This window comes from Rana temporaria, chromosome 4 (genome assembly GCF_905171775.1).
Source record: "Rana temporaria chromosome 4, aRanTem1.1, whole genome shotgun sequence".
Classification (NCBI taxonomy): Eukaryota; Metazoa; Chordata; class Amphibia; order Anura; family Ranidae; genus Rana; species Rana temporaria.
Window position 1 is genome coordinate 468705860 of NC_053492.1, and position 20163 is coordinate 468726022.

The following is a 20163-nucleotide window of genomic DNA, read 5'->3' on the forward strand; positions in this document are numbered from 1 at the left end:
GCCGCAGGGTATTGCTCATGCAAGAGGCCCAATCTTCCCCCTTCACCGTGGGTATGGTCATAGACCTTCAGGGACCGGGGTCCAAGTCAGGAACACCACACACCTGGACCTATACAGCACTACTGGCAGCAGGTATTCATAGGTTAAAAAACCCAGTCCTGGAACCCAGAGTCCAGCCCTCCAAGGAGAGGCATTATAGGCAAAACCCCATCCACGAATTGGGGCCCGGGTACCGTCCACTTTGGCTATGAAGCACCTTGGACGGATCCGGTCGGCTGGCCCTGGTCCCAAGGACAAACTGCAGGCACAACCTTCAACGTGCACCAACACCTAAGACACTGGCGAAAAAACTGAGGTACTCCCACTATGGGTGGGGGTTATATAGGGAGGGAACTTCCTGTCGGAGAGTGCCAGTGTCCATCACCTGAAGGTACACTATATAACCCATATGTAATGGCTATGCTGCTCTGTGTCCCGTGATGTACGATAAAGAAAATATATTAAAATATATATATATATATATATACACACACACACATTTCTGGAAATGTTACATCTCTAGCTAAAACCCAATAAAATTCTTGAAAACAAAATTGATACAATAAGAAAACCAATTAGACCCCAGGTCAGGTCTGCTTTAAATGCAACAGAAATTTCAGATTTTGTGAAATATTTCTGTTGGGATAACAGTAAAAATATTTTTTAGAAATTGTAGTTAATTTATAGTTATCCCAAACCACTTTAATTTACTTTGATAAATAACATATACAGTGAAACCTTGTATTACAAACATAATTAGTGCCAGGAGAATTCTCCTAATCCAAAGCATATCAAAGCCAGTTTCCCCATTGAAGTCAATGGAAACGAAAATAATTTGTTCCGCATCGACTTCAATGGCATGCAATACCGCATGTGGCCAGAGATGGGGGATGCCGGAGAGCCTCGGAAATGATCAGGGAGAGCTCTGCTGACCTCGCGAACCCTTGGAAAGGCACGGAAACACCTGGGAACTGTGTATTTACAAGTTTTTCCGAACGGCTCAAAAAAAGTTGCTAGTCTTTCAAAATGCTCGTTAACAGCTTGCCGACCAGCCGCGAGAGTCCGTAGCTATACGTCGGCTCTCGCGCAGGCCACTAGGGGCGCGTGCGCCCCCGACTCCCGTGCGTGTGCCCGGCAGGCGCGTTTGCCGCCGGGCACACGCGATCGCTCGTTACAGAGCGAGGATCGGGAGCTGTGTGTGTAAACACACAGCTCCCGGTCCTGTCAGGGAGAGAAATGCTGATCTTCTGTTCATACAATGTATGAACAGCGATCAGTCATTTCCCCTAGTGAGGCCACCCCCCCTTCAGTTAGAACACACTTAACCCCTTCCCGGCCCCCTAGTGTTAACACTGCCAGTGGCATTTTTATAGTAATCCAATGCATTTTTGTAGCACTGATCGCTATAAAAATGCCAATGGTCCCAAAAATTTGTCAAAAGTGTCCGAAGTGTCCGCCATAATGTCGCAGTACCGATAAAAATCGCTGATCGCCGCCATTACTAGTAAAAAAAAATATTAATAAAAATGCCATAAAAATACCCCCTATTTTGTAAACGCTATAACTTTTGCGCAAACCAATCAATAAACGCTTATTGAGATTTTTTTTACGAAAAATATGTAGAAGAATACGTATCGGCCTAAACTGAGGGGGAAAAAAAGTTTTTTTTATATATTTTTGGGGGATATTTATTATAGCAAAAAGTAAAAAATATTATTTTTTTTCAAAATAGTCGCTCTATTTTTGTTTATAAAAAAAAAAAAAAAATTGGTGTAAATTGCGCTAATCTGCATAAGCAAAAATGAATCAAAAGTGCATGTGAAAATGCAAAATATTACAAACAAATGAAGCTGCGGTTAGAACTGTGTCATATAAACAAAGTAACAATGTATGGAAAAGGAAAAAAAAACGCGCTAATGATCAATGGATAATAAATGATAAAATTGTGACAGAATGGACATGTGTGACATACAAAAATCTAATACATAGTGAAAACACAATCCACAGTGAATAAAAGAAAAACACTTGATGAGTGTCCTTTAGACACAAAAAGCCCCTGTCAACTAGACACAGAAGGGCTACCAGGATTCCAGAAAATGTGACAGATAAATGTTCATGTAATAAAGTCCAAGAAAAAGAGTGACATCCACCCAGGTGCAGTCCGATCTCAAGGGATAATGGTTGACACTGGTGTGACATGCAGTTGAAGACCTCCACCACACACATATGTATTAGATTTTTGTATGTCACACATGTCCATTCTGTCACTATTTTTTTTTATAGCGCAAAAACTAAAAACCGCAGAGGTGATCAAATACCACCAAAAGTAAGCTCCATTTGTGGGGGGGGAAAAAAAAGGACACCAATTTTGTTTGGGAGCCATGTCGCACGACCGCGCAATTGTCAGTTAAAGCGACGCAGTGCCGAATCGCAAAAAGTGCTTTGGTCTTTGACCAGCAATATGGTCCGGGGGTTAAGTGGTTAACCGCGTTACTCGTAAACCAAGGTTCCACTGTATAAGGAATATTGTATCTTATATACCAGGAATACGGCAATAACCCAGATTGCGAGTAAATCCCGACTGCGTTGTCTCACAAGACGAGAAAGATTCAAGCCTCTGAAGTGTGCAGTACCGCGTGTGGCAAGAGGTGCGGGGGCGCCGGTGATGCTCAGAGACACTCTGGCTACATGCGGTACTACATACACCAGCAGTACTACTGGAACGCATTATCCGGGTTTCCATTGATTCCCTAGGGAAACTCGCTTTGATATACAAATGCGTTGGATTACGAATTATGCTCGTGTTTCAAGGTACTACTGTATTGCTTATTTGTATCACCCAAGGTACAGTGTCCCCCTATAAAAGGGTTTCTTACATCGATGGAGCAGCCAATTAAGGACCCTCGCTCCAGTGCCCGGCTGATGATTTTGTCCAGGTCTCGAGGGGCTTTCTTCAGATCATAACTGATGGCTACACCACCTGTGAAATCCTCAAACCCCTCAGTGGTACTGCCACCCGACAGAGCCTCATAAGAGCCATTCAGTCTGCAGGAGAAAAAGAAGAGAGAGTGTCAGCTCCTGTGTCTGTGGGGGGGTTACAACAGGCATCCAGGAGACCTGAGAACACAAGTCATGGACAAAATGTGAAACCAACGCTGAGGGTGATCCCACTAATCCCTGTATACACCTCATATTAATATGCAGAACAGGCTTTTAACATATATGGCCAATACCGTGTTTCCCCGAAAATAAGACCGGGTCTTATATTAATTCTGGCTACAAAAAACACACTAGGGCTTATTTTCAGGGGATGTCTTATTTATTTATGGTATGTACAAAAAAGTTTCTCCCCCTGTCAGCTCTGGAGTCAGCATTGTGAAATTCTGTAATCCCAAAAATAAACCTTTGTTTAAAGACCTCATAAAATGATGTAATCCGTTCTGTAAAAAGATAATATCATGTGCAGTGTGTCTCCTTGTGTAACATTATTGTGGAAAATACCTTATTTACAGTGCCGCTTACGTGAGCCGCTGGAGCTCTTCTTCCCTACTCCAAATACTGCAGAGGGAGGGGCCAAGATACCCAATGACGTCAGCCCCACTCTAAGTACTGCAGTGGGTAGGGGCTTAATAAAGTTTTATTGAAAAAAAAAACAGCCGACATCAGCCAGGAGGAGAGGAGAAGAGCTCCGGCGGGTCACGTGAGCACTCAGCAGTGCTGTAAATAAGGTATTTTCCACAATAAAGTTACAAAAGGGAGACACACTGCACATTATATAATCTTTTTACAGAACGGATTACATGTTTTTACAAGGACTTTAACTAGGGCTTATTTTTGGGGTAGGGCTTATATTGCAGCCATCCCAGAAACTCACGCTAGGTCTTATTTTTGGGGTAGGGCTTATTTTCGGAGAAACAGGGTAGTATGTGGACCTTCCTCCAACTGATTGAGTTTAGATGTCACCGATGACGGGTACTACAGCATACAACACCATGTTGGACAACTTTGACCCCAAATCCCCAGATTACCATTCCCCCATGTATTACGATCATTGGAATAACCATTCATGCCTATCAATTGCTACTTAGGGGGTCAAATAGGGTTACCAGTGTAATGGTATATCAGAGGCAGCGTGGAGTAGTTGTATTATGATAAAGGACACATAGGATGCCTGTGTTATGATACACACTCAACGGCCACTTTATTACACCTTGCTAGTCCCGGGTTGGACCCCCTTTGGCCATCACTCTTGGTGACATAGATACAACAAGGTGTTGGAAACTTTCCTCAGAGATTTTGCTTCATAGTGACATTATGACATCACACAGTATTTCTGTGGCGGAGGCGATTGCTCGGGGTTCTTCGCGGGTTCCAGGTGCGGCACCCACCTTTAGGGTTTGCGCACATCACAGGCCCCGGCGATATGGCCTACCAGGCCGGGGCGCATGTGCTACGCGGAGTTCCTGACTCTGGGCCCTCATGGCCCGGAGCAACTGATGCTGCAAAGGGACCCCAGTGACTTACTGGGTCCCCCATCCCTCATCAAGAAGATCCCAAGCGAGTTGTGCTGTTCGGTGGGGAGTCGGTCTGAGGTGAACCCGGAGGCAGGTGATCCAATAGGGCTTAGACGAACCATCGGGGATCTGGGTGACCGGACACTGGCAGGTTGTATGCTGCAAACTGTCAGTCGGTGACCCCAAACTATCAAGTCTACCTGAGGGAGATTCAGGCAAAATTGTGTTACTGGGAGGATTCGCTCTAACGTTAATGTTCCCGAGTACTGGGCCTGTGGCAAAGGTCTCACTACTAATCCTAATTCTATCAGAGCCAAGTCGTGGCAGAGACTTGTTCCTTCCCAGAAGTTCCAGTGACGCTCCGGCTGCCAGGCCTGTGAGAGAGACCTGTCCGGGGGCACTTTACCCACTCCGGTTCGAGTAGCGACGAAGTAAGGTTGCTACTACCGTGTTTCCCTGAAAATAAGCCTGGGTCGTATATTAATTTTGCCATCAAAGGATCCAGTAGGGCTTATTTTCGGGATAGGGCTTACCATGTAATGTGACGTCTTCTCTCCCCCTCTCCCTCCCTGCCTGTCAGGAATCCCCAGTGTGTACCGAGTTAAAATGCTTGTACAATCCTATAATCCACTCTATTACAGTATTATATAATGTACAATGTGTGTGTTTCTGTAATATAAATGTGCCAAATACCTCTGTTACAGCGCCGCTCTGTGCTTCTGTTACCCGCCGGAGCTTTCTTCCCCGCAATTATATTACAGAAACACACACATTGTACATTATAAACTACTGTAATAGAGTGGATTATAGGATTTTACAAGCATTTTTAACTAGGGCTTATTTTCGAGGTAGGGCTTATATTGCAGCCCTCCTGGAAAATAACGGTAGGTCTTATTTTCAGGGTAGGTCTTATTTTTGGGGAAATAGGGTAGAAGCAGGACTGCTTTGACTTATCCATAGGCCTGAATCTGCAAGTTTCTCTTTCACCAACCTATCCTATCTACCTCAAGTTGATTGTTGGTCGTGTTAGGCCAGAAATAAAAGCATTGAAAACGTCACCCTGTTGTCTGGACATTCCATCACTACTCTCATCATCCTCATCCCTAGACACATCACAGAGGTAACATAATTACGCCGATCCCAAATCTAACCAGCGGCTCCTCCGGGGGTAGCACTACATCTAAATTATGAGATGTGGTGAGTGTGGAGGCCATTGGAGGACATGGACCCAGTGGCGTCACTAGGGTTGGTGTCACCCGGTGCGGTGAAACATGGTGCCCCCCCCCCCCCCCCCCAGCAGGATAGGCAGTAGGGCATTATGCCCCTCTCATGCCGTCGTCCCCCAGCCTGCCGCAGTGCTATTTGATAGTGTCACCCAGGGCATTCTTCTCAGGGAAAAGGTGCAGGAATTCAATCTTGCACCACACCTTCCCCCAAAGGGGGGGGGGGGGGGGGGGGGGGGTGAGCGTGCCACAGCAACTGGGTGTGGCAGGGTCCTAAAGGGTCATTAAATACCATGAGGGTGCTACATACAGAGTGCAGAGTTCAGGTGGGTGCAGGGTACAGAGTGCAGGGTGCAGAGTGCCGGGTGCAGGTAGGTGCAGAGGACAGGGTGCAGGTTGCAGGTGTGGTACAGAGGGCAGGGTTCAGGTGAGTGCAGGGTGCAGAGTGCAGGTGGGTGCAGAGTCCAGGTGGATACAGAGTGCAGGTGGGTACAGAGTGCAGGTGGGTGGTAGATGGTGGTGGGTGCAGGTGGGTACAGGGTGCAGGTGGGTACAGAGTGCAGGTGGGTGGTGGGTGCAGGGTGCAAGTGGGTGCAGAGTGCAGGGTGAAGAATGCAGGTGGGTGCAGGGGGGTACAGAGGGATGGGTGCACAGTGCAGGTGGGTGGTAGATGCAGGTGAATGGTGGGTGCAGAGGGTACAGAGGGATGGGTGCACAGTGCAGGTGGGTGGTAGATGCAGGTGGGTGGTGGGTGAAGGGGGTGCAGGGGGGTACAGAGGGATGGGTGCACAGTGCAGGTGGGTTGTAGATGCAGGGGGGTGCAGGTGGGTACAGAGTGCAGGTGAGGGGGTGGGGTGAGACAGAGATGGAGGAGGTGGGGGTGAGACAGAGATGGAGGGGGGTGGGGTGAGACAGAGATGGAGGAGGTGGGGGTGAGACAGAGATGGAGGAGGTGGGGGTGAGACAGAGATGGAGGAGGTGGGGGTGAGACAGAGATGGAGGAGGTGGGGGTGAGACAGAGATGGAGGAGGTGGGGGGTGACAGGGAGGGGGGGGGGGTAAGACAGAGATGGAGGGGGTGGGGTGAGACAGAGAGGGGGGGTGACAGAAAGGGAGGGGGTGGGGGTAAGACAGAGATGGAGGGGGTGGGGGTGAGACAGAGATGGAGGGGGTGGGGGTGAGACAGAGATGGAGGGGGGGGGGGGTGTGACAGAGGGGGGGGTGACAGAAAGGGAGGGGGTGACAGAGAGGGGGGTAACAGAGGAAGGAGGTGAGACAGAGATGGAGGGGGGGTGACAGAAGGGGGGGGTGACAGAAGGGGGGGTGACAGAAGGGGGGGGTGACAGAGAAGGAGGGAGGTGACAGAGAGAGGGGGTGGGGGTGAGACAGAGAGAGGGGGTGGGGGTGAGACATTCTTCTCACTGGTGGCACACAGTGGATACCCGCGCCCCCCCCCCCCCCCCGCACCTGTTCCTATTATGCCTGCCGCAGCTGGCGATGGACACCCCCGCACCTGTTATTATGCCGCGGTCGGCGGTGGACACGCACCTGTTTGCTGTTTCTATGCCCGATTCTGGAGACAGAGCGAGGACTGATGTGGGCATCAAGGCAGCAGGTCACACGTGCAGAAGTTGAGCCGCGCCGCCCGCGTGGAGAAACTGAAAGTACTGTGTGTGACGTGACTGACGTCACATCATCACACAGTGCAGTGTGACAGGCACAGGCTGAGCTCTGCTGAGGCTCGCCGCTCGCAGGTGGCTGGCTCAGTAGGGGAGCGGAGGAAGACACACATGCGGCGGCGCTGGACATGTCGGCAAAAAAAAAAAAAATAGGATTTTTATAACAGTTTACCTGTAAAATCCTTTTCTTGAAGTACATCACGGGACACAGAGAAGCATAGTAATTACTATGTGGGTTATAGAGAGTACCTTCAGGTGTGGACACTGGCACGCCCTTAAGGCAAGAAGTTCCCTCCCCTATATAACCCCTCCCATACCGGGAGTACCTCAGTTTTGTAGCAAGCAATAAGTGTCCCAAATACCCCAAAAGAGGGGCGGGTGCTCTGTGTCCCGTGATGTACTTCAAGAAAAGGATTTTACAGGTAAACTGTTATAAAAATCCTATTTTCTTTATAGTACATCACGGGACACAGAGAAGCATAGTAATTACTATGTGGGACGTCCTAAAGCAATGCTATGAGGGGAGGGAGACCCCAAGAAATAAGCCGGGCGCCATCAGACATGAGGAATCAAACTGCAGCCTGCAGCACACTGCGCCCAAAGGCGCTCTCCTCATTCTTTCTTATGTCCAATTGATAAAATTTAGTGAAAGTATGGACAGACGACCATGTCGCGGCCTTGCAGACTTGAGCCATGGAGGCTTGATGATGTACTGCCCAGGAAGTACCCACCGCTCTAGTGGAATGTGCTTTAACCTTAAACGGGGGAACCTTTCCCCTCAAGCCATAGGCTTGAGTAATGACCTGCCGAATCCATTTGGAGATAGTGGACTTCGACGCTGCCTGCCCACATCTGGGACCTTCTGGCAGGATAAACAATGTATCAGTTTTCTGGACCTGAGCAGTAGCCTTAAGATAGATCTTAACTGCTCTTAATACGTCTAGCGTATGCAAAGACTTCTCCCTTGCAGAACTAGGTTCTGAGAAAAAAGACGGGAGAACAAGATCCTGATTCAAATGAAATTTTGAAACAACTTTAGGTAGGAAAGCCGGGTGGGGCCGTAGGACCACTCTATCCTTATGGAATATAAGGTACGGTTCCTTACAAGATAAGGCCGCCAACTCCGAAACTCTCCTAGCGGAGGTTATGGCTACCAAAAATTTCACCTTCCTGGTCAGAAGGACCAAACGAATATGAGCCAAGGGCTCAAACGGTTGTTTCTGTAAGACAGAAAGGACCAGATTTAAATCCCATGGACACAAGGGAATCTTGACTGGTGGACTAAGCCGGATCACACCTTGCAAAAAGGTTTTGATCAGGGAATGTGTAGCTAGTGGCCTTTGGAAAAAAATCGATAAGGCCGAGATCTGGCCCTTAATGGTGCTTAGGGCCAACTTCATGTCTGCCCCTAACTGCAGAAACTCCAGAATTCTGCCAATGAGATACCTCCGGGGATGCCAACCCCTGGTCTCGCACCAGGCCACATAAGATTTCCAGACTCTGTAATAAATGAGTCTGGATGCCGGTTTTCTGGCATTAATCAAAGTAGATGCCACCGCATTAGAGAGACCCCTTTTCTTTAAGATATGGGACTCAATAGTCAAACCGTCAAATTGAGAGATGGTAAGGAAGGATGGAATATTGGCCCCTGGGACAATAGGTCCGGCCGAAGCGGAAGGGACCACGGTTGCCCCACGGACATCCTTACAATGTCCGCGAACCAGGCCCTTCTGGGCCACGCTAGAGCCACCAGAATCACTGGTCTTCCTTCCGACTTTACCCTGCGAAGAAGACTGGGTAATAATTGCAGCGGAGGAAACGCATACATTAGGGAGAACTGGTCCCATGGGAACACCAGTGCATCTGTGCAGTAAGCAAGTGGATCCCTTGTCCGGGACAGAAAGTTGCCCACCCTTGCATTGAACCTCGATGCAAAGAGATCGACATCTGGTGTTCCCCACCTCTGACAAATGCTCTGGAAGATGTCAGGGTGAAGAGTCCATTCCCCCGGAAGCACCTGTTGGCGGCTTAGGTAGTCTGCTCGCCAATTGTCTATACCCGGAATGAACACTGCAGATATGCATGGGACATATTTCTCTGCCCAGGTCAGGATTCGATTCACCTCTTTGGGCTGCACGACTTCTTGTGCCCCCCTGGTGATTTATGTATGCCACGGCAGTGACATTGTCTGATTGAACCCTGACCGGAAGACCCTTCAACCTGTCTGACCAAGGTGACAGGGCTAGATAGACTGCTCGAATTTCCAGCAGATTTATGGGTAGAGACCTCTCGGAGGCTGACCATTTCCCCTGGAGAGACAAACCTCCCAGGACTGCACCCCAGCCTAGCAGACTGGCGTCCGTGGTCACAACCTGCCATGTCACGGGAACAAAGGACTTCCCCCTTTAGCAGGTTCCGGGGAACCAGCCACCAACAAAGGCTCTGCCGGACTGACCGGGAGAGACACATAGGGAGATCCAAGGATTGAACCTTTTTGTTCCAAGCGGACAGAATGGCATGTTGAAGCTCCCTTGAGTGGAACTGCGCAAATGGAACGGCCTCGAACGAGGCTACCATCTTTCCCAGTAACCTCATACAGAGGCGAATGGGAGGCTGACGCTTTGCTTTGACTAGTTGAACTAGTTCTCTTAAAGCCTCGAACTTCCTTTGGGGCAGGAAGACCCTTTTTAGCTTTGTGTCTATGAGTAGACCCAAATATTCGAGCCTTTGCACAGGCATTAAGGCTGACTTTTCCAGGTTGAGAACCCAACCCATGGATTCCAGAAATTTTACGGTTCTGTGTACCGCTGAGTTTAGATCAGCCACTGACCGGTCTACCACCAATAGGTCGTCTAGATAGGCTACTATGGATATGCCTTGAGACCTTAGATAGGCTAACAGTGGAGCCAATACTTTCGTGAAAACACGAGGAGCGGTGGCCAGACCAAAAGGTAAGGCCACGAATTGGAAGTGGCGCTGATTTACCGCGAAGCAGCTTCTGATGGTCGAGAAAGATAGGAACGTGCAAGTATGCGTCCTTTATATCGATGGACGCTAGTAGTTCCCCTCCTTGCAGGGAGGCCACCACTGACCTGATCGATTCCATCCGGAATGATTGGACCTTTAGGAACTTGTTTAAGGCCTTGAGGTCCAGGATGGGTCTTACATCCCCGTTTGGTTTGGGGACGGTGAAGAGATTGGAATAAAACCCCAAACCTTGTTCTTCCACTGGCAGTTCTCTGGATACCCCTTGGGATAACAGATGATCTAAGGCCAATGCTAAGGACCTTCTTTTGCCGAGGTCCTTTGGGACGTTCGAGGTTAAGAAGCGCGGTGGAGGAAATTCGCTCAACTCCAGCTTGTAGCCCCCGGAGACCGTAGAGAGGACCCACCTGTCTTGGATCCTGTCCAGCCAAGCCTCCGCAAACAGCTGAAGCCTTCCCCCCACCCGGCTGAGTGGGGGAGAACCTTCATAATGCTGACTTAGATGCTGGCTTGGCCTGTGGCTTATGGTTCCAAGGCTTTTTGGAAGCCTGAGGCTGGCCCTGTGGCTTCCCACCTGTATTGAATCGTCCAGGAGGCCGTCGTAACTGCCTGGTACCGGAAGTACCAGGGATAGGAGAGGAGGATCTCTTAAAGGAGGGGGAACCCCTAAACCTTTTCTTTACAGGCAACAGTGTACTTTTGCCACTGGAAATTTTCTGAATATAAGCATCCAGATCTTCCCCAAAAAACACTCTCCATGAAAGGGAAACCCCGCCAGTAATTTTTTACACAGGGCTTCAGCAGACCAGTTCTTCAGCCAGAGTAACCTGCGCATATGAACTAGCGAGAGAGTGAGACGTGAGGACTGCTGAATGGAGTCCTTGATAGCATCTATGGCAAAACATAATGCTCTGGGAAACTCAGCCAAATTCTGGGCCTGTTGTGCCGGCAATTCCTTTAAGACCCTCTTTCAAGGCCTGGCAAATCCCAATAGCCGCAATTGCAGGCTGGGTTATTCCTCTCGCTGAAGCAAAAGAGGTTTTTAATAAAGTCTCTAATCTCTTGTCTGTCGGATCTTTGAATACCAGAACGTTGTCTACTGGACAGGTCAAAGATTTGTTTACGCAGGACACAGCTGCGTCAACCTTGGGGATGCCCCATTTTTTAGTGAATTGTTCCTCCATGGGGTATAAAACCGAAAACTTCTTAGGAGGAAGAAAATATCTATCTGGATGTTCCCAATCCTTGTAGATAAGCCCTTCCAGCAGGGGGTGAACCGGGAAGTAATAATTAGCTTGAAGAGCTTTTAAGGAGCCTAAAGATGAGACTGCACTTGAAGCTGGCTCTGAAAGTGGCAACTTGAAGGCCGAACGGACCATCTCAGTGAGGGACTGGACCAACAATTTTTCGGGTTGTGACGCCGAAAAGGGTTCTCCCAAAGTGGAATCCTCAGAGTCCTCAGAGTACTTCCAACTGACCTTCTGCCAGATCTCCAGAGGGTAAATCAACCTCTTCTGAGGATGCATGCCCCAAATCGAGGGACTCCTCAGAGGGAGAGGGGGACCTTGTGCATATTTCCCTTGAGAGAGAGGATGCAATCAAGGTCGCTAATCTCTGCTCCAGACCCCCCATAGCTGAGGCCAGAGCCTCCTGTGTCACAAAAACTGGAGCAGGTGGGACAAGGGCAGAACAGGCATCTGACAGCCCTGATGGTTCACCCTGGGCCTCCTACAATTTATCAGGAGAGGAAGAAGCCGCAGGAGCATGCCCGAGATCCTCTGAGCCAGATGGCGATCCCTTTGCTTTTTTGCTTCTAGTCCCTGAGCCTTTAGCCATGATAAAGCTGAGGTACTCACAATAGTTGCAACTACTTGCGAACCTATAGACCAGCACTGACGCTGCTATTTGATGGTTGGCAAGGTGCAGAGCCCACTATGCGCCTTAAGCAGATGTCACTGTCCACCACCAGTACCAAATACTGAAAGTATGTGCACAAGATCTCTGTGTCCACCGTCAGCCAGAACCAGTTAGGTGGACTGGAGCATATAAGGACTAGGTGTAAATCACCTGACCTGCTCTGTCCTGTAATCTCAAGTCTCAGAGAACAGCTGAGATAGACCCCCTGCGCGCATGCGCGCGCCGCTGTTAGGCGTGCACCACGAGGCTACGCGCGCACATGTAGCCGCACGCGCGCACATGTCGTCTCACGGATCACGCCGCGCACATTCGTGCTCACCGAGGCAGCGTACAAAAAAGTTCATTCGCGCGCGCCTAAGACACATCAATGTCGCGCGCATGACGCGACACGCTCATGCATGAGGATGGAACACCGCAGCTCCATGTGAGGACCAGGTAAGCCAAGTGAAGCCACACATTTGACAACTTTTTCTGCTTTTAACCTGCACAGGAGGGGCTAACTACCTGACTAGAGATACCCCTCCTCCCCACACACACAGGACCATATAGGAGAAGCACAGACAGATAGCTTAGGCAAACATAATGGCTCAAATAAAGGAAGGTTACTCCTAGGACCAAGTCCTGAAGCACCTTCACTTACCTGATCCAACGCTGCAGGACTCTGCATAAACAGACAGTCCAATCTTCACCCATCACGGAGAGCAGCATCTGTAGACCTTCAGGGACCGGGGTCCATGGACAGGAACACCACACCCCTGGACCCATATCGCACCCTGTCAGTAGACTTTTGGTATTAGGAAATTGACCAAAGTACTGAATAACCAGGATCCAGCTCTCAAAGAGAAGCATTACAGGCCAAACCCCGTTCTTCTTAACCGGGGCCCGGGTACCGTCCACTTTGGCTCAGAAGCACTTTGGACGGATCCGGATTTCATGGAGGCTTTTTACATCCAATATGGATCCCTCCAGTGGAGCTCCTTGGAGCACATGTTCACTCGTGACCAACACCTTAGACACTGGCAAAAAACTGAGGTACTCCCGGTATGGGAGGGGTTATATAGGGGAGGGAACTTCTTGCCTTAAGGGCGTGCCAGTGTCCACACCTGAAGGTACTCTCTATAACCCACATAGTAATTACTATGCTTCTCTGTGTGCCGTGATGTACGATAAAGAATTTTTTTTTTATTTTTTTTTTAAATCCTCAATGTCGGGATGGTGTCACCCCTCTAGCGGGTGTCACCCGGGTGCGGACCGCACCCCCCGCACCCTCCTAGCAACGCCTCTGCATGGACCTCATTGTCCAGTGGTGAGATGATTGGATCTTTGTCACATGGTGACATTATCCTGCTGGGAGGAGCCATCAGAAGATGGGGACACTGTAGTCATAAAGGGATGGACATGGTCACCAACAATACTCAGGTAGGTCGTGGTGATTAAATGATGCCCAATTGGTAATAAGGGGCCCAAAGTGTGCAAAGAAAATATCCCCCCCCCCCCCCCCATCATCATAACACCACCACCACCACCACCAGCCTGAACCGGTGATACAAGGCAGGATGGATCCATGCGCCAAATTCTGACCCGACCATCTGAATTTTGCAGCAGAAAATGGAGAATCAGACAGGGCAACGTTTTCTTCACTTGTCCAATTTTGGTGATCCTGTGCGAATTGTAGCCTCAGTTTCCAGTTTTTAGCTGACAGGAGTGGCACCCGGTGTAGTTTTATCCTGCTGTAGCACATCTGCTTCAAGGTTGGATGTGTTGTGCGTTCAGAGATGCTATTCTGCATACCTTGGGTGTAACAAGTGATTATTTGAGTTACTGTTGCCTTTCTATCATCTGAAACCAGTCTGCCCATTCTCCTCTGACATCAAGGCATTATCCTCCACACAACTGCCGCTCACTGGATATTTTCTTATTTTCGGACCATTCTCTGTAACCCTGAGAGATGGTTGTCTGTGAAAATCCCAGTAGATCAGCAGTTTTTATAATACTCAGACCAACCCGTCTGACACCAACAACCATGCCACGTTCAAAGTCACTTAAATCACCTTTCTTCCCCCCATTCTGATGCTCGGTTTGAACTTCAGCAAGTCTTCTTCACAACATCTAGATGCCTAAATGCATTGAGTTGCTGCCATGTGATTGGCTGTTAACCAAGCAATTGAACAGGTGTACCAAATAAAATGGCCGGTGAGTGTAAATGGGCTCCTATCATTCCTTGGACCAGTGACGGCCCGTCCATATGATGCGCTGCCCCCCTGATCCATGCGCCTGGCCCCCGAATCTAAATGCAGGGCACCAGACGCATGGATTTTAATGGGTTTTTTTTTTTTTTTTAAGCACATGATCTCTCCTTGCTGGAGAGAGCCAGAAAGAAGGCTGGTCTCTCAGAAAGGCCTGGAGAGACCAGCCTTCGCTTGGAGGACGCATTGGGAACGTGCTTCCAGTGTTGCCGGGTCGGCTTAAAGGTTCTGACACTGTGAAGCTGGACACCGATATGGATCTGAAGAGTCTGTAAGCATGGGCATCCGCTGACATTTTTTCAGAGGGGGGCGCTTTGGCAGCGGCGATACACAGTCACATATTACCCTTTCTTTGACAGCTAGCGGGGGTTAAAAGCGCCCCCCCCCCCGTTAAAATGTAAAAACAGCCTACTGTACCCCCTGCATCTTTCAATATCTCTTTGTCACTACTGTGTACCCCCTCTCCACAACTGCACCTCTGGACCCCTTTACATTACACAGCACCCCACAGCTCTAGACCTCTTTACACTACACAGCACCCTGCACCACTGGACCCCTTTACATTACACAGCACCCTGCACCACTGGATCCCTTTACATGACACAACACCCTGCATCACTGGACCCCTTTACATTACACAGCACCCTGCATAACTGGACCCCTTTACATTACACAGCACCCTGCATCACTGGACCCCTTTACATTACACAGCACCCTGCATCACTGGCCCCCTTTACATTACACAGCACCCTGCACCACTGGCCCCCTTTACATTACACAGCACCCTGCATCACTGGACCCCTTTACATTACTCAGCACCCCACAGCTCTGGACCCCTTTACATTACACAGCACCCTGCATCACTGGCCCTCTTTACATTACACAGCACCCTGCACCAATGGCCCCCTTTACATTACACAGCACCCTGCACCAATGGCCCCCTTTACATTACACTGCACCCTGCACCACTGGACCCCTTTACATGACACAGCACCCTGCATCACTGGACCTCTTTACATGACACAGCACCCCTTTCCCTTGACTGAAACACTACACTATATTGACAGAATATTTATTTCAGGTGTAAAAGAGGAACCTTTTGGAATGAGGGACAAATGGATTTGATTCCAGAAGAGGGACAGGCACTCTAAATAAGGGACAACTAGAGGGGAGGGGAGCGCTGCAGTCACCGCTTAAATCAGCCCCAGGGCCAGTTTGGCCCTGCTCCTGGCTCTCCCTGCCGATTCCAGGGGGGAGCAAAAGACCCCCCTTGCCCTATGGAGTGGACGCCCATGTCTGCAAGTGATCTGCTACAGTATCTGAGACCCTTAACACTCTCCTCATCAACCGTTTTGCCATTAAACTTTAAAAAATGCTAGCCCGCCCCTGTCCTCTGGAGATACTACCCTCCCTTTGGGGTGTCAGAGGGGTGCTATAGACATTTTCTGAGGATAGAAATTCTACCTTTTCCTGTACTCCGGTTGGCACCATATACCCATGTAATACTCACTTGGCATAGGCCTTCTCCAGCAGGGCACTCCAGAATTCAGAGCCCTCAGCGGAGTGTACGAAGACCAACTCTCCATCCTTCACCGGCAGGCGATCATCCACCACCACATCCACCCATTCACCAAACTGCCAGATCTGGAGGAGGGAAACAGAGGTGGGTCAGCAATAAGACGATACGGTGAACCACAAACAATGCAGGAAAATCAATTCAGTGAATATTTATGAAATGCAGGAAGTCTCATAAAGCCGGAAAGAATTCACATTCGCTCCACGTACCTGGAAGTGGAAGATTCCGGCGTAGTCGTCCTGGAAGCTTTGTCCATGGGGGACAACCCTGTGCAGGAGGTCCTCGTTCAGCGTCAGGGAACCGATAGCGGCCAGGAGCCAACAGTCACCTTAGGAAAAATTCAACAGAATCATTGAAATGACGTTCCCAACTCCGCCCTAAACCAGAACGTCTTCTTTTTCTAATGGCTGAACTGTTCAGATATCCCCATGTTGGGAGGGAAGCAGTTGTGTTGCACCTTCCTAGTTCGGAGTAGGCTGCTAGGTAAAATTTAGTGTGGCTTCTCTAAACAATGGAGCAGGGCAGGGCGATCCTAGGGTCACAGGCGCCTGGGTGCAGAAATATTTCTGGCGCCCCCACATGGGCATCATCATTTTACTAATTCCTCCCCTTTACAAATGTTTCTATGGCAATGACTCAACCACAGAGATGCTCCCCCATGAAGTCTTCATTACCCTGGGATCCTTACATGATCTCTTAACAATAAACAAAATACAGGAAGAGAAGCAGAGTACTTTATTGGGACCTGGAGGGGGGCCTCTGTGATGGACACAGAGAGGGCTTCTGTTAGAGAGTCTGTTGGATGTTCGGCGCCCCCATCCCTGCAGGCGCCTGGGTGCAATGCACCCTGTGCACCCTGCCTAGGATCGGCCCTGGAGCAGGGGTCGATTACTTTGGGCTGTTCAGCGTCTCACAAGCTTCTGTTCTGCTACTCTCGCCGTTGTCTTCTAGAGACTTCTAGAAGTACAGTGGAAGGCATAACAGGGCAGGCAGCCTGAATATTTATGGAACTCCGGCCAATCCCTGGAGCGGTGCTCTCAGAAGGTGTAGGGAGAGCCCATAAGTATTCTGAGACCTGACAGTAGAGTTCCTGGGTCTAGTCCTTCAGGAAAAGGCCCCTGTGCAGGGGGCTCTGCCCCTGGGGTAAAGGAAGCTAAAAGAGAACCTTTGAAGACATCAAGGTCATAGCTAGGCTTAGCTGGAAGGCCTATGGAAGAAAACTTTGTCCAGAGACTAAGCAGAGCCAGATGGGAGTTGGTGGGAGGAAGCCCAACCATTCTGGGACTGAGTGAGTAATTGGTCCTACTACACAGAGAAGGGACTGTGGGGTGGTTAGACCTCCCAAGCAAGTGCAGTGCAGCCAGGAGCGTGCAATACTGCTAGAAGTTTGCCCAGAAATCCCAAATTATTCATTGGGAGGGTCACTGTGCTTCAAGGTTGCCGGCCATGTCTGAGTCTAAGCTCAACTCCCAACATTATTTTCTTATGATGAACACAGGGGTAGATTCAGATAGATCAGCTGATCTTTAGATTCGCGTAATCTATCTTATTTACGATCCGCCAGCGCACGTTTTAGAGGCTAGTGCTGTATTCAGAAAGCACTTAACTCAAAACTTGCGGCGGCGTATCGTAAATCCCCTGGAGGAATTCAAATTCCGCGGCTAGGGGGAGTTTACTATTTAAATCAGGCGCGTCCCCGCGCCGATCTAACTGCGCATGCGCCACCGGCTAAATTTCCCAGCGTGCATTGCTCCAAATGACGTAACTAGGACGTCATTGGTTTCGGCGTGAGCGTAAATTGCGTCCGGCCGTATTCTGAATCGACTTACGCAAATGACGTAAAAATTCAAAACTCGGCGCGGGAACGACGGCCATGCTTAACATAGGATACGCCGCATATAGCAGGGGTAACTATACGCCGGAAAAAGCCGAACGCAAACGACGTAAAAAAAAAGCGACGGGCGGGCGTTCGTTTCTGAATCGGCGGATCTCCTAATTTGCATATTCGTCGCGTATATAAAACGGAAGCGCTACCTAGCGGCCAGCGGGAGATTGCAGCCTAAGATCCGACGGTGTAAGTCACTTACACCTGTCGGATCTTAGGGAGATCTATGCGGAACCTGATTCTATGAATCAGGCGCATAGATCCGACCGAGGTAACTCAGAGATACGACGGCATATCAGGAGATACGCCGTCGTATCTCTATCTAAATCTGCCCCAAGGTCTCAAGTCCTGGGGAAAAAAGTGTGGGAACTCCCACCCAAGATCCACTCCCCCACCAAAAAAAAAAAAAAAAAAAAAAAGATGATACGCTCATATGCATAATTATTAAACCGCATTTTTTTTTGTTTTTCGATCCACTGTACCTTAGTAATCCTTTATGTTATTGGCCGCTTCCTCTATTTGTATTCATCGGGTAGGTTGCGGGTATTCCGTCACTTCCTCGATGCCGCAATGTCTCCTGGGAGCTTTTGTCATTGTTCCCAGGAGACATTGCGGTGGTCTGCCGCGAATTATCGCGGGATTTAGAAATAAATTGCTCCCAGGAGACATTGCGGCATCGAGGAAGTGACGGAATACCCGCACACTACCTGATAAATCCAAATAGAGGTAGCGGCCAATAACATGAAGGATTACTATGGTTTCGCCTGCCCCTGACAGCTGGGCATCGCCGCTTAGTGAAGGATTGGCTCGGGCGGCTCGGCTGATCTCGTCCTGCAAAGGGAACTGAGTTCCTGCTGTGAAAAAAGTGCAGGAACTCCGTTCCCACGCGTTCCCGCAGGACTTGAGCCCTGGTCTCAAGAGTTCACAAGTACAGGCGGTTTTTGGTGGGGAGGAGAATCATTACTGTTAAAAATTCTGTATATAGCTCTACAGTACAGACAGACAAAAGCACAGTCCACATGGGCTTTACTACTTAAAAAAAGGGGAGTTCCAGGCATTTTTCATGTTTATTAAAAGTTAGCAGCTGCAAAAAGTGTAGCTGCTGGCTTTTAATAAACATGCACTCACCTGCTCCACGCTCCAGCGACGCGCCGGCCGGAGCTCCGTTCCTCTCCCCCCATCTCCGGCGTCCTCATTGCTACTGTGGGCACCTGGCCGTGACAGCTTTTGGCTTCACGGCTGGGCACTCACTGCGCATGCGCGAGCGGTGCTGCGCAGTCTGATTGGAAAGGCGATCGCCTGGGACCTGTCACGTGTCCCAGGCGATCGCCTACAGGGAGGGGCCGCTAAAAGGTGATATGACGTATCGCCTTAGCGGCCCCTCGGCGGAGAGAGGAAGTGGGACTGGATGTCCCTCTCCTCCTGAAGCCCCCTCTCCCCCCCCAAAAAAAAAATTACATGCCAAAATGTGGCATGTAAGGGGGCAAGGAGTGGATTAAGCGGAAGTTCCACTTTTGGGTGGAACTCTGCTTTAACTGCAGACAGGAAACAGGAACTTTATTCAGGGAAAAAGACATGGAACATACCATAGACACAGCTACAAAAACTTATAAACATTGCCATCTATTGGTTGAAAAATGTATATCTCTACCAAGTACAGATGTACAGCATTTGTTACACAAAATACAATTCTGTATTCCAATAATTACACATAGGCAAGGCTTTTTTTTTTTTTTATAGTAAAATAGGTGCAGGAAATCCTCCCTTCTGAATAGCCCTTCATCTCTGCGCCCTATCCACCTCTGAGCATCGTCTTTTTGTTCCACCCCCTACCCACCTCCAGGGGCGGACTGACCCATCGGGCACCGCCCGAAGCCATTAGGGGCCCAGACCCCGCCTCATGAGAGGCCACTTGAAGCAACTGTAATAATGGCGAAAATAATACGGCTAGCGGCGCGCTGCTCTCCTTCCTGGGATGGACAAAAAGAGAGGAAGGGCCGGCGGGGAGCAGCGCGCCATTAGCGGTATTATTAGAGGCATTGGGTGAGTGAAGCCAAGACACCAGAGCCATCATCAGAGGGAGGGGGGGACAAGTACAGG

The 20163-nt window shown here is 49.5% G+C and overlaps 1 protein-coding gene across 3 annotated transcripts in view; it reads right to left on the reverse strand.

The window, feature by feature from the left end:
* The window catches only part of CAPN11 (calpain 11), a 106934-nt gene that overhangs the window by 36057 nt on the left and 50714 nt on the right, over window positions 1-20163 (reverse strand). For all 3 annotated transcript variants that reach the window (XM_040351767.1, XM_040351766.1, XM_040351765.1), the window contains 3 exons: window positions 16388-16506; window positions 16113-16246; window positions 2916-3084 (listed from right to left, as the gene is read on the reverse strand). In XM_040351767.1, coding sequence (XP_040207701.1) covers window positions 2916-3084; window positions 16113-16246; window positions 16388-16506 — 422 coding nt within the window. The remainder of the gene's footprint in view (window positions 1-2915; window positions 3085-16112; window positions 16247-16387; window positions 16507-20163) is intronic.